The sequence below is a fragment of the Sebastes fasciatus genome, chromosome 11 (assembly GCF_043250625.1).
Source record: "Sebastes fasciatus isolate fSebFas1 chromosome 11, fSebFas1.pri, whole genome shotgun sequence".
Classification (NCBI taxonomy): Eukaryota; Metazoa; Chordata; class Actinopteri; order Perciformes; family Sebastidae; genus Sebastes; species Sebastes fasciatus.
Window position 1 is genome coordinate 25,042,542 of NC_133805.1, and position 15,169 is coordinate 25,057,710.

The following is a 15,169-nucleotide window of genomic DNA, read 5'->3' on the forward strand; positions in this document are numbered from 1 at the left end:
TTTGGAGCGTTATTTAACCTCTTCGCAAGCTAGTATGACATGGTTGGTACCAATGGATTCCTTAGGTTTTCTAGTGTCATATGATGACAGGACCTTCACTCTAGCTTTAAAACTGAGACCACTACAACCTCCAAAAGATCGATTGCGTTAATGCGTTAAAGAAATTAGTGGCGTTAAAACAAATTATTGTTATTGCCGTTATTATCGCGTCAACTTTGACAACCCTACTTTATTTACTAAAATTGTATACGTTTTTAAGTAGAAGATGTAGACAAAGAGAAGAAGACGAGCGAACATTGAGTGTACTTTAAAACATTGATCTGAGCAGCTTCATGAACTAAGTGTCTCCATAGAACTTTGTTTGTGATGGAGTTACTGTTGCTCTTTTTAGCTTCATCATGCAGTGTTATAATTATAATGTACGTGATGGGGAGTTTAAAATACTCATGAGAACTTCATGTTGCAAGAGCATGCAATCAGTGCATTGTTATAGTACTTCTGTTGGTTCTAAAGTTAGTGAACATAATGTTCACAGCAACACACACTGATATTCATATCATAGAGAACTTATTAAACACACTGTGTCTGTGTGCTGGTGTAAGAATCTGATAAGGGAGTCACATTTTCATAACAGAAAATGACACACACATCACTGTCAAGACTCTTACTCCATTAAGAGTGTTAAATCTGTTAAAAACTGTATTTTGGAGGTAGTGCACTAGGTTTTCATTGAATAGTTATAATGGGGAATGTTGCAATTGCATATTGAGACACCTTATACTTTATTTTTAGTTAGTTTAATATTTTAAGTTTACACAAATCTTAAGGGGATATAGATAGGCTATATTAGATAAAACAATAACACACAGGTGAAGTATATAAAATGACATACATTAGACACAAGAAAATACTGTATGTGGGGGAGGCAATAACTACAGTTTGAGACAAAAGACCGAAGTTTTTACAGGCTTTAAATGTGATTCGAACATCTTGGCTATTCAAATATGATATAATAAGCTCTTCCTTTAGGTTCATTTGGTGGGTTCGTTATTTGACCTTAGTCTGATGATTGCAGACTGACTGAGGGACAATATGGCTTTAAACGCAAAACAATGTACTCCAGTCCATAGCTTTTCTATGTTGTGCCTCCTCAGTGCCTGTAATTAAAGTGGACCTATTCTGCTTTTGTGCCTTTCCCTTTCCTTTAGCGTGTTATATTGTTTTTTGTGCATGTAAAAGATCTGCAATATTACAAAGCCCAAAGTCCAGGCCAAAGGGAGTTACTCACAGAAACACTGCTCCTGAAGTGCCTGAAACATATTGCTTGAAGTCCCGCCTTTTCTTCCGCAACGTGGTGATGTCACCAAGTAACACGTTTGCATAATACCTGCCTAGCTGCTAGTTTGGCAAGCCTTCAAACAAAAGTAGTTAGAGTGGAGCTGGAGCGGAGTGCGAAGAGTTTGGTTCGGTTGACGAATCACAACAGTGGGCCAGCTGACCAATAAGAGCAGATTGGGCTTTTCGGGCAGGAGCTCAAACATAGCGTTTCAGACAGAGGGTGAAAAGACGTGCTGCAGCACAGCCGGTATGGGAAAAATTGTCTTTTGAACATTAAAGCTGGTAAACATGTTCTAGTAGAAACACAAAACAAAAAGTATGCACCTGAAAATAAGCATGATGCGTCCTCTTTAAAATTTAAAATCAATATGACACACTGGGAGCCAGATTAATGAGGCTAAATCTAGCCTATACAGTATAATGATATCACAGACAAAACAATCATATCATATACAGTATCTCTTGCAAACTAATGCGTCTGCATCAGTAAATATCTGGGCTCGTGCATCTGCAGGAAGGTACGGTAAATAGGCCACATACCATCTGACACATCACCGACCCCATATTGAGCTCTTGTTATAGGCTCGTTGAGAGGTATCCATATGTTCTAATTAGGTCATCTTGACCCTGGTGAGGACAGGAGAATGCAGAGTGGCAGAGCAGTGAAGTGTGGCTCCCATTCTCCACTTCATGGTTGCCCTCCAGTCGTGCAGCCAAGCGGGTGGTGGGCAGGCCAACACAAAAGAGCGTGATGTAAGAGCTGAACAAGCTGGGAACTTTCTGAGGCAACACACGCACGCACACATACTACACCCACCTATAGGTAAGAGTGCAGACACTATGACAACTACAACTTTTGATATTCCTTTTGTAACTCGTAGACAAGGATCAGCCCGAGGAACCCCTACCGAGAAATACTGAGATTAAGATGACAGGTTGAGGTGTTACTGTCTCCTCTTATCGACTTTATCGTCTTTTTGTCTTTTTGTCTGGATTGTATATATGCATATGTATGAGACAGACGGAGTCGGAGTGAAGAGCTTATATTCAGGGGTGGAAAATATACCAAAATGTCCTACTCAGGTAAAAATTTGCTCGAGTCAAGGAAAGTAAAAAAAAAAGAGTAGAAAAGAGTTTCAAAAGTGGAGCGATGATGCAACTCCAAAAAGGTTAAAAGGACACAGGGTACTCAAAATAAATAAATAAATAAAGCAGAGCCAGATTGCTCTTCTGTCTCGGCTGACCGACTGTTCGCTGCGGGTGGCTCAACTTCTCATCATTTTACAATGAGCCAGATTCTGTGCATATTGAGAGACTACAAAATGTGACTGTGCTTATAACAGATGGTTATTGTACACTAGAAGTGAGACATATGACAATACTGTCTATTGTATTCTGATACCGATAAAATAGAAATTTGTCAACTATCAAAGATTTTGTCATACGGTTTATAGGCTACCTGTACTGTGCATCTGTCCCTTTAATTTCTCTCTTAGTGTATTAGATTACTGTGGGTAATGTTGTAAGGACTCATTAATGACAATGTTGGATTTTTGGATGAATTTTGCAGCAATGTGACGTACTTTGATTTTTCAGGCATTTAATTCACTCGTAAACCAAAAAACAAAAATTCCTGTCTGGATATTTAAAGTGGCTATAATAAATATTTATATATTATATTAGTTTTGATTCACTTTCACCGCTCTCATAGCATCAAAACACCAGCTGTACACAAGTAGCTGGTGAACATAGTGGAGCATTTAGCAGCTAAAGAGCCAGATATTCCCTCAGGAGCTGGTGGAGACCAAAAACTGAGCTAACGGAGAGTGAATATTGGACTTACATCTACCAGGTGGACAGAAACATGACTGCAAATGAATGATAATGTTGCTCTGTGTCTGCTGGATGTGTAACACCAAATTCACACCAGAGCTGCGGCAGAGTGCAGCCCGCGGCGAGCTGCCATGCAATTCCGATGAAAAGCTGTGGCGACCGCTACCGAGCTCAGCGAATAGTATTTTTGCTTGAAATGCACATCCCTAGTATATATACATATAGTGTATGCTATATATCAATGTGATGTCATCCCTACATATTTATTTTGCCGTTTGAGCAGAAGCCCCCAGCGTCAGCAGCCTTTTGCGTAGTATCTTGATGCAGGTTTGCAGATGCTTAACGTTGTAATATGGTGGGGGTTAAAGTTGTAATGCATGGTTAATGTTGTGAAACGGTGGCGGTTAGATTTAGGCAACAAAACTACTTTGTTAGGATTAGACATACATCATGGTTCGGCTCATAATAAGTATGCTTGTAACATAACTAAAGCTGTGGACATAACGTACTGCTGCGTAGCGTCACATAACGTCGTCAGTAAAAATCACTCAACTTTTGGTTTCACGAACGCCGGTCCCCTGAGTAAGTCCTGTGTTTGTTTCACCCATTCACCACCCCTCCCTCCCTCCCTTAGCAGACTTTCTCGCTCTTAATGCTACGTCAGTTGCTCCGAGCATCTAATAATGCTGCAGGTGGGTTTACATTGGAGTTAGTTGAAAGCCTGGTGCATCTCATACAGAGATACCATACTCATTAATGCTTGCGTGTCGGTAGCAAGATGCCGAGGCCCACTGCCCAAGGCTTGCTAATTGACGCCCTGGGAGTGAGACATATGGTCTCACTCCCAGGGCGTCAAATAGCAACATATATATACTGTATATATGTGTGTGTTAAATTGAAGCCACTCCAGATGTGTTTCATCTACGACAACAATCTTTCCCAGCAGCTAGGACCGGACTGCTCATCCTCTCGCTGGGATGGATGTATCCCCTTCATCTTCCTCTGCTGTTATTCTCGGTAGTTTTTTTGTTCTTTTTACAACCCATTGTTTTCAAAGCTCCAGTTATTCTCTTTGAAAATAAACGCCTCGCTGTCCTCAGTCGCTGTGGATTAAGAGCCACAACACGGGTGCCTTGCTATGCTATTTTTGAGAGAGAAAGAGAGAGAGAGAGAGAGAGATCTTGATTGCTCATCTTGCTTTGCTACTTTTGTATGGAGGACTTTTTTGTTCCATTCATCCTGGGATTATAGTTATCTATAGTGAGCGGAGATTGATTTATAATGAAAAGCATGACGACTTCAACATGTCTTGAACATATGGTTTGACTTTTCTGTCAGAGAGTTGTTTAAGTGGCATGTAAACACTATTGTATGGACTTGAGAGGAAGAAGGGTGCGTGCTTTCCTATATAGCGCAGCTATAATGTCTGTGCTTGCCTCGGCAGAGTGAAGTTTTGCTCAACTGTTGAGGTGAAACCACTTTAACCGAGACAATGATAGAGTGGGAATGACAGCAGTGGCAAAGGACAAAGAGGGGAAAGGATTGGTGGGGAGAGAGGTAGAAAAAAGGAGAATAGTGAAAAAAAATGTTCCCGTGTACAAAGGCAGTGGCTCTGTCTCCTTGACTCAGAGTGCTATCTACTCCGTCGTCTGTGTATGTTAGAAACCCCACCTCCCCCAGTGCTTCTCTCCTCCCCTCCCCTCCCCTCACCTCCTCCCTCAGTCTCCGGCCGAGGAATCCCAGGCAGCGTTTAATTGCAGAGTGCAAAGGCTTTAGTTGGGCTAATGAGCTCAGCACCGGAGCTGGGACTCTTTCACGCACTCTCTGAGAGACAGAAGCCACATTTGGAAACCGTTACCGGAGGAGCCTCAGTCACAAGGCGGCTGGATTTTAGAGGTGGAGGGGAAAAGAAGGAATTCAAAAATTCAGGTACAGCCGACTATGTGAGAGAATATACCAGAGGCAGGAGACGGAGTAAGAGGTGGAGAAAGAGAGGAGAGCGGGAGAGGGGAGGGGAGGAAACGGGAAATACACAGTCACAGAGAGAGAGAGAGAGAGAGAGAGAGAGAGAGAGAGAGAGACTGGAAGCCTGCAGCAGCAAATGAGACAGAACAACGAGGCGGGAGAGGTAGAAAGAGAGACGGAGAGGGAGGGAGGTGGAGAGGGGCCCCGTGTAGGAGAGAGGGCTACAGGGTGAAGAAGGAGTAGAGAAAAAGTTAGCAGAAGTAGGAGAAAGAGGGTCCAGGCAAAAGAAAAGAACGGGTGCAGAGATTAACAACTACAGGAGAGAAGAAGAAGGGAAACAACAGACAGGAAGGAAGGGGAGGGAGAAGTCTCGGGTAGAGAGGAAGGGAGAAAAAAAAGAGCTGAAGAAAAAGTTTTCTTGTGGGAAGACTCAGATGAGGAAAACAGAGCGAGTGAATGACTGGGCTAGAGAGAGGGAGGAAACCAATTGTTTTCTAAGGCGTTTTCCACACAAGCCTCTGGACTACTTTGGACATGTACACAGAAGGCGCACAATCAACGGGACACCACCGATTTCTCCAGCACATCAACGCCACCACCACCACCACCACCACCTCCGCCGCCGCCCCCTGCTCCTGCCAGCACTGCGTCCACTATGAGCAGTACGGCCATCACGGTGGGCCAGGATACCGACCAGCATCAGCCAGACAGACAGACCACCCATCTCTGGACGGCAGGAGAGACACCCAGGCTCCTCGGGTTAAAGACGTAGGAGGGAGAGCTTTCGCAGTGGACAGAGCTGAGAGAAGCGGTCATCGCAGCCCACAGAGGAGGCCTGTATTCGCGGGGCCGAGCCCTTACAGCCAGTCAGACGACTTGAGCCAAGTTTGCCCCTGGGAGTTGAACCCTGCCCAGTGGAGCCACCCGCCGGAGCCGGGGGTGAGACACTACCCGTCTGTCAGAGAACAGTGTGGCTGTGTGGTGCACGGCGACGCCAGGGCACACCCCTTTAACGCCGGGATACCACATCCTCTCCCCCATCTTCAGGTCAAAGGTCAAGGGTACAGGCACAGGAGGACTGTCAGGTATGTCTCTGTGGAGGAGGAGGAAGAAGGTTGTGGATGCAACTCTGGGAACTATCATTCGGAGCCACACAATCTCCATCTGGGTCCTTTACACATGCCGAATGGCCACTGTGGACCGAGGCCTGTGTTCTTTGAGGGAGGGGAGGAAAGAGATAGCCATCAGGACCGGAGCAGGCTGAAGGGTGGATCAGAGGAGGGCTGTAATGGACGCGGTGGCCCTCACAAAGGCTTCTTCCCCACTGAAGTCCCACAAAAACACTTGAACCAAAGCAGACAGAGGGGACCCTGCGTCCCACCCTCAGGCATCGCCAGTCCAGAGCCCTCAAAATCGACAACCACCAGCGACCACCAGCGCCAGGGTTCGGAGGTGGCGAGGCAGAAGATGAGGCAGGATTCGGTGAGGGATCAAATCAGACAAGTGGTGACAGATCTGGAGGATGTGTTGGGGGGTTTGAAGCAAGTTCACGTGGAGATGAAAGAGGTAGGAGGGTCTATCATTATAGATGTTTACTCTTTACATGCAGGCGTCTAAAGATGAAGGTCTGCGTCAGGTGCAGATGTCCCAGCCTTTTTTTATCAATGCTCCCCTGGATGTTGTGACATTTAAAACGATTAACCAGAAAGCTCAGATGCAGACAAATCAGTTTGACACACGTCGCGTATCTGTGTGTCCATGGTCATGAGAACATATCGGCATGTGTGTGTGTGCATGCTGACTGCATTGTTTGTGACTCACTTATCATCTCTTACCGAAGCGGTGATTGAGAACGATTTGCACTGACCTTTTGCAGAACGCTGCAGAATATTGGCAGCGCTGCGGCCAGCACATTAAAAAGCCTGGCTTCAGATTGTTACTAAATTATGCCTTGCTCTTACAGTATCCATTTTGCATGCAGCTGTAAAATAGCATTGATTCACAGCTGAATGCATCTGTGCAAGGCCTGACGTTGTCCTGAAGCAACGTTACAAATAAATAAACATCCATGATTGTGAATTAAGCCAGTAAGGACATAAAAATAAACCAGCTTTGATTTGAGTGATTGGCTGAGTTGTTGATTATTGAACAGTCAGACAAACTTGTGTACTACGTATGTATTGTCAGCTAAATGTACTAAAAGTGTCAAAAATTAAAGTACTCATTCATGAAAAATGTCCCCTGTTGCTGATATATCATCACATATGACATCATTACATTGTTAATACTGATGTAGCCATGAATAAGCAGATTTGTTCTGCTGTAAAAAGGTGTTAACTACTTTACATACAGCTAGTTTAGTCCAGTGGTTTCCAACCAGGGGGTCGGGGCCCCTCCAAAGGTCACAAGATAAATCTGAGGGGTTGTGAGATAATTAATGGGAGAGGAAAGAGGAAAAAAATGTATTCGGCTACACAGATCTTTATTATTCTTTTGGAATATTCTCTATTTTTTGCTTTTTGTGAAATATTGGAAAGTTTTAACCCCTTCTATTAATCTCACAAGTAACGTAAAGATGACTGTAGCTGTCAAACACATGTAGTGGAGTAAAAAGTACAATATTTCACTCTGAACTGCAGTGGAGTAGAAGTATAAAGTGTAATTAAATATGCGAGTAAATACAAGTAGGGCTGCAACTAACGATTATTTTCATAATCGATTATTCTGCCGATTATTTTCTGGATTAATCGTTTGGTCTATAAAACGTCAGAAAATAGTAAAAAATGTCCATCCCACTTTCTCAAAGTTCAACCTGATGTCTTTAAATGTCTTGTTTTTTCAGTCAAAAACACAAAGATATTCATGATATACAGAGAAAAGCAGGAAATCTCCATATTTGACAGGCTGAAAACATTTTCTGCCATTTTTGCATGAAAAATTACTTTAACAATTAATAGTTCAAAATGGTTGGTGATTATTTTTCTGTTGATAGACTAATCGATTATTAATCGTAGCAGCTCCAAGTACAGTACTTGAGTAAATGTACTTAGTTTGTTTCCAAGTACCGACCCTCTTTATTGTCATTCAGGTGGTCCAGCAGATTGATCGTCTCACAGCCAGGATCGACATCAGCGAGGAGGCGCCCTGCATCACTCAGGGGTCGTCCATTAACTTTCACGGCTCAACTCATCCAGGTGACCTCAGGGTAGCGCCGCTGCCCAATCACAAGCCCGCTCCAGTCCAGGCGTTGCAACACATCGACGAAGACCGCATCATCTTAAGAACTAACTCTCCCTCGCCTGTTCACATGGCGTCGGTCGTCAAAACCAGCCGCTTCACCCCGCCCAGCCACACTAAGGACGTCAACCACGAAAGGTTGGGTGTAAATGGCCACCCGCCTCACCTGTATCCCACCAGAGACTCCAACCACGTTGGCCAAACTCATCCTGAGCCCCACCCACAGAGCCTCGACCCTAAGGTCATTATTGGCAACAGCACCTCCAATTCGAGGACTCAGAAGCCTCCTATGTACCCTCAAAACGGGCGCTGTGGGAAGGGCCCGTACCCGCCTCCCAAGCCTGTGAGGACCCCTGCCTACCCCGGGAGAGGCTGCCAGAGCACCAGCATGGTGTGAAGGAGGGGGGGGGTGGTCTGCCCCAGTGCCATGGGGGCCTGAAACATGAGACCCTGCTGCAGCGAGTGGAGGTCAGAGTGGGACCAGGCAGGGGAACAACTCATGGTAAGTTCAGATTTCTTACAGTGTTGATGTTTCCATCAGCGCTCTCAGCTGATGACGTTCGCCGTGTTTACTGGCAGCGTAGTTTTCAGTCAGTAAATGAATTGCAGTGTTCCTCCCTGTTACGAAAAAGGGTTTATGTGTGTGTTTGATGTCTATGTGTGTGTGTGTGTGTGTGTGTGTGTGTGTGTGGGCGGCGGCGGAGGGGGCGTAATGTGTCTGCTGTTGTTGATGTCACATGATTTCCCAGCCTTCACTACACTGCAAAATGTGTCTGTCTTGGCAAGTGAAATGAGAAATGAGTATTTAGTCTTCAGTTTGGTGACACGTGTGGTCCAAAGCAGCCAGCGGGGTGAGAAAATGTCACTTGCTGGAGTAAAATTCAACTTTTTTTTTTGTAGATTTGAAGAATATCTGATCTTGCAAAACAAGATTATTCACACTTTTTAAAACATAACTCTCAAAGTTAAGGGGAGCTTTATTTAAGCAGCTTAACATTTTTTGGAATTTTGTTAATTTTTCTCACTTTAATCACTTTAATCACTTTAATCACTGGAGTCTGAAGGCAAAAGGAGGATAAAATATTAAGACAGACTTTTTTTTTGCAGTGTAACTTAGTCATCACTAAGAGTTGGCAGGAACTCAGTAGTTTTTGGAGAAGGAAGACCCCACAGCCACTTGACTCCAGTCATGTGACACAAAAGAGGCGTCATTATTTTTACAGGATGATCGTAGCTCTGACTCAGAATTGGCTTAATTTACTGTCAGGGGCTGATGAGGAGGAGGAACTAAAGCTTTCTTCTCATGCCACAGTCAGATGTATCATTACTGACTGTGAACCAGGAGCAGACTTAATAACAAGATGACATCTGTGAAAAAGTCCCTCCAGCAGATGGGGAGAATTAAACACACAGCTCCTTCAAAAAGTCCACCTTTACAGATGCTGCGGAGACAGACGTGCATGTTTCTGTACTTCCCTCTTGTGCAGAGTATGCGTAACTGCAATCTATTTTTCTGGCCTCTCGGAGTTGGGCAAGCACAATCTGGTTTTAATCATAAAACCCTCTGGCCACATGCCAGAACGGAGTGAGGCAAACTTGGTATATTTGTGACGTGCATATAAACATAAGCATCGCTGCACAGTAAAGCAGCTCCTCACATTATGCTGCAGGGAGAGACGCGCTCCGAGCTTCAGGTCGAGGCTGGCAGCCAGAGAAAAGTCTGTGTGCTTTGAGCTTTCATTTATACAGCGAGACAGGAGTTTAATTAGTTGTAAGTGTACTGTAGCTTTTCTGTTCGACACTCTTTGCCCTTTCTTTTCACTTTCAAAGTCTTTCAAAGCACCGATGCAGTTGACATTTTAAAGGCCTGAATCATCTGAATTAATCACCCAGAGCAGGTTCGCTGTTAAAATAGCTAGCACAACAGATTTTGTGCTACGCAACCAAGCCGCTCGCACACACACACACACACACACACACACACACACACACACACACGCGCACACACACACACACACACACACACACACACACACACACACACACACACACACACACACACACACCACACATTATTTCTTATTATAAGTTTGTCTTTTACAAAAGTATATTTCATACACAGTTGTACTTTTATACTTGTGACATAATTAGATCTGCAAGAATAGATAGATTTGTTGTCAACTATCAAATTAATAACCAACTATTTTCATAATCAGTTTGAGTAATTTTTTAAACCAAGACATTTGAGGATGTCATCTTGGGCTTTGGACCAAACAACTAATTGATTAATCAGGAAAATAATCGACAGATTCATAATCATTAGTTAAAGCCCTAGACATGATACATTCCCTAACCTTAACCATAGTCTTATACCTCAAACAAATCCTAATTTACCTTTTTATTGATTGTATGATCATCATTAGCTAATGTGGTGTACGGTATATCCCACAATGCAATGCGGTAGTGACAACAACATTCATAAAAGACGGTAACGTCAATAACGCTTCAATTTAACTGTAAGTATAAGATTTCACTTTGCTAGGCGTAATATATTCTCTAAATATTTCAGACTTTGATTTTCACAAACCTTCGTTTTGGTAATGTGAGGTGGGCACAGGTTACCATGGTTACACGTCTCCAACCAGCAAGGAGGCTCTCAGGAGGTGACGACGTAAATTACTGCTCGGTGCGTCCGAAAAGATACATACTAGTCTTTATTCACACAAAAGTATGTTGAACGATAGTACAACTATTGGGTATGTAGTACATAGTATGCGATTTCGGATGAAATATAGATAATACATATAGACCTTTTCATTGCCATTCTGTTGCCAGGGCAACAGTTTTGGTCCAAGTTTACTTTCTGTCAGCTACCGCATTAACAAACATTGCAACAGGAAATACAAAGGGGCCCATTGAGAGTGTTTATGTTGTCAAGTTTCAAAAGGTCTATACTGTATAACACTGAAGACAACAGAGAAGACGAGGCTAAAAAGATGATTGCAAATGTGGATATTTATATTAGAACCAAGGCCGGATTACAAACTGGGCAACATTCCCTGTCCGCCGACTCAAGATCTCCCAGGGGCCTAAAAAACTGAAATAATAATGGGTCCTGTGACAAAATCTAAATTTAAAAACTTTAGTATTTCAGTTCATATTGTGCATTCATGGGGTACATGTACCTAAATAAATGTGTGTTTAATCAAATTACCACATATTGATTGGTACACAACAATCTGGAGGCCAAGTAGTTTTCCTGCGTAGGAGTACTGGTTTGAATGAACCTGGCATGTGTAGTCTGTTTTCAGGTCTGTACTTGATGACTACCCAAAGGCAACGTGTTATACACAATGCCCGGAGAGTCTTCATGATCTTATGCTTTCATTCTAGTCATTTCAACTCATTTTTTAATTGTTTTAACTTGTATACTCTGTATACTCTGTTTTATCATGTTAACTTTGACAGCCCTAGTTGATATGCTTTGATTTGTGTTTTTGTTGCTACACAGTCAATTGCCTCTGGCTTACAGAATGAGGCAGTCAATAGTAGACCTTAGCTCATTTTTACTCCAGGGCTAATCCATGAATAGAAGTAGTCTGATATTTCACTTGCAAAGACGAGGACTGGCATAAATGTCCTCACTTTCCATAATGTCCTCACTCTCAAGGCCAAAAACATTAGTCTTCACAAAGACAGAAATACATGAACACACATGCAGCAAAACTTTGATGCAATCTGGTTTACAGTCCTCCTCCAGAAGCGAGGCATCATGACTCACAAGGACACACACCTTCACTTTCAGAATAACAGAGATCATCACTCTGTTGCTGCGTCTCCATCAATGAATGACGGTAGAAGAAAAACCTTGAGAGGGAGTGCCGTTTGTAGGTAGAGTGTTTGAGTCTGAATCCTCTGAGGTGCTGAGTTCAGAATCTAAATTATTTTTTTCCCCCTCTTCTTCTTTTTTTATGATGTTTCCAGCAGGAGCTGATGCCACTGAGACAAGCTGTCAGCCGGTGGAAACAGAGCACGGCCTGAAGGTGGGGATGTTTCCAAAGGGAAAACTCCCCCCAAGAGTCGACCTGCGACTCACGAAAGCACAGAAGCATGGAGGAGTGGCAGTCAAACCTCTCTGAGAATTTATGCTTTGGCTGTTTCTGGTGAGGTAGTGGCAAATAATGAGAACCTGTGAACTGCTACTCAACAACCACCAATAGAAACATAAAGGTATCTTTTCATGACAGTGTTAATTTATTTTATACAAGGCTATTTTTTTATTGCAAAGAAAGAAATCTATTTTCAGGCAGCTTACACCAGTCTGGATACTACCTAACCTAATGTATGCTATATCGAGATTTATATCATCTAAACTATTGTACAGATATTTTACAAATAAAGAGTTTTTCTCACTACTACATAGGGCTGTGTATTGGCAAGAATCTGGCGATATGATATGTATCATGATACCTGGGTTCAATATAACGATTCAATATATTGTGATATATTGCATTACTGTAAGCAAGGCAATGCCATTGGGATTTTTTAAAATCAAATTTTAGGAAAATGCAAAAAAAAAGTCCCAATGTGAAATGGATCATCACACATGAATACAATTGGGCTCCATGGATCCACAAGAGTCTGCCGGCAGGCCATCAGGTTCTTAAGAGGTTAATTAAAAAGCGAATTGATGCAGTATCACAAAACATAATATCTCGATACTCATGTGTATCGATATCTTCTTTCACCCCCACTGCTACATGGTCGTTACATTATGTAAGAAGAATAATCAGCAAGGAGACAGGAAAGATTCCTCTCCCCTTTTTCACACAAATCAATCTGACGTCTCATTTATCTAATTCCGAGAGATGTGCATTGACCTCTGAATGTCCCTCATTTCAATATGAAATAAAATAATTGACGCCGGCATATCATTGCCCCTGACTCATCTGGGAAATTTTGTATGCATTCACAGAGTGATTATTGTGGGAATACTTCTCGGGCTGATCTGGAGATGGCAGTGTGTGATCTCTCATGGCCTTATTCTGTCAGGGCCTCCCGGGCCAGCCAGGCCAGCGTCTGTGTCTCTGTTTGTTTAAATCGTGTCTGAGATTTTCACCACTCTGCTCTCACGAGCTCCTGCTGCTATCAGAGGACACCGCTTACCCTCTGACAACTGCATTAATCCATCCACATCACATAACAACCCTCGCTTTCTGTCTCTTTCTCTGTGTGCATCAGTGATGGAGAGCTATGGTGGCAGATGGAGGATGACACACGCAAACTGTTAACTGTCCTGACCACTTTGTCACTGATCACCGTCTGTGGCTGCAGCCTATAGCAGTTAGAGTAATTGTGTTATAATGGTGAGTGAGAGGTGAGGTTGTAAAGAGTCGATTATACCTCCGAAGGTTAGATAGATGGGTGAGGTCAAGTGCTAGAGGGCATTATTACTTGTCAGGAGCAACATTGAAAATGAATAGAGGATTTTTTTTCTTGGCACCCTGAGCATCCTATTATATCATGATTTAATAATAGTAGACTAGAGATGGAAAGATTATTTTAAAATCAATTAATCCGTCATTGATCACTCCATTGGTTTGTGGACTGACGTTTTGAAGCCTCAAATTTGACATTTTGGCCGTCGCCATCTCGAGCATATCTATTGCCTCCACATGGCGATGGCTGAGCCAATGGCTCTCAGCTAACGGTGCAAACAAAGGCAACAGTGCTGACAGAGCTAACCGTGTTTACCTGAGGGGGAACCGGAGGGTGGGTGCCACGCTTCCGTGACGACGCAGTCGGTCGGTCCGGCCTTATCAGCTGTGATCACCGTATGAGCGCAGTGCAGAGCGGCTGCCGTGAGCTAGCCAGTGGGGCGCGCTCAGATGATGCACTAAAAGACAAACAAAGTACAGGAAAGCTCAGATTACAACACACACAGAGGGAGAGCAACTTCATTCTCTGCTCAGGTAGACATGACTCCTCTATATCTTTACATTGCAAATAGTTGTTTGAGTTAAATTAATGCTCTGAATGGCTGCAAAGATTATTTTAACTATCAATTAATCCGTCCATTACTTTTTTGAGTTTAGAGTCTGCTATGTCAGGAAATAGGGATAAATTCCAAACACAATTTCACCACTGAGACGCTGCCCCCAACTATCGCTATGCCTGTCGAGCTTCCAATTTAGAACTGCACGTATGCAGTTTATGATAACAGTGACAGATTTACAACTTGAAGTTGATAGTAATCTTTGATACAATTGGTACTTGATTTCAGAAAGAGGTAGACATAAGCAGTCTTGTCATTTCTAACCATATAAGAAGTGGACGTAGTCACCCATTCGTTTGTGGACTGCCGTTTTGAAGCCTTGAGTTTGACATTTTGGCCGTCGCTATCTTGGTTTTTTGCAACCAGAAGTGACACGAGAGGGTGGAGCTAAGGACAACAGAATGCTGAATAAGACATTTTTAGGCAACCAAAAGGTTATAATTAACTGTCATAAACTCAAAAAATACTGTGAAAGGGTTAAAGTTGTAAGACGAAAACACAGACAACTCCCAGACCGGACAATGCCGTGGTAGCGACCTGTCAATCACAAGGTAGCCACGCCCTAAAGCATACCTTGCTTCTTTATGGTCTATTTGACTCTAAATGGGACCATAACTTACTAAATGAACATCATGCTGTATCGAAAAAGACTTGAAACTAGCGATTAAGACCATTAGGGCTGTCCCGAATATAATTTTTTGGGCTTCGAAGCTTCGCTGAGAAATATTCGAAGGTATTAAA

General features: G+C 43.0%; 1 protein-coding gene across 2 annotated transcripts; it reads left to right on the forward strand.

Moving 5' to 3' along the window:
* The first annotated feature begins 4,897 nt into the window (after nt 1–4,897).
* Nucleotides 4,898–13,317, forward strand: LOC141777495 (uncharacterized). 2 transcript variants are annotated; one of them, XM_074651795.1, is made up of 3 exons: nt 4,898–6,702; nt 8,225–8,875; nt 12,361–13,317. In XM_074651795.1, exons 1-2 carry the CDS (start codon nt 5,671–5,673, stop codon nt 8,768–8,770), a joined length of 1,578 nt encoding a protein of 525 aa, XP_074507896.1. In that variant the 5' UTR covers nt 4,898–5,670; the 3' UTR covers nt 8,771–8,875; nt 12,361–13,317. The 2 variants fall into 2 exon arrangements, with proteins under 2 accessions (XP_074507896.1, XP_074507895.1); XM_074651794.1 differs by having other exon boundaries at nt 4,899–6,702; nt 12,358–13,317.
* The last annotated feature ends 1,852 nt before the right edge of the window (nt 13,318–15,169 follow it).

Bases quoted from the DNA above. Each gene is read 5' to 3' on its own strand.
- LOC141777495 (XM_074651795.1), top strand. From the start codon at position 5,671: ATGTACACAGAAGGCGCACAATCAACGGGACACCACCGATTTCTCCAG. The intron at 6,703-8,224 runs GTAGGAGGGTCT...ATTGTCATTCAG, and splicing joins TTCACGTGGAGATGAAAGAG to GTGGTCCAGCAGATTGATCG.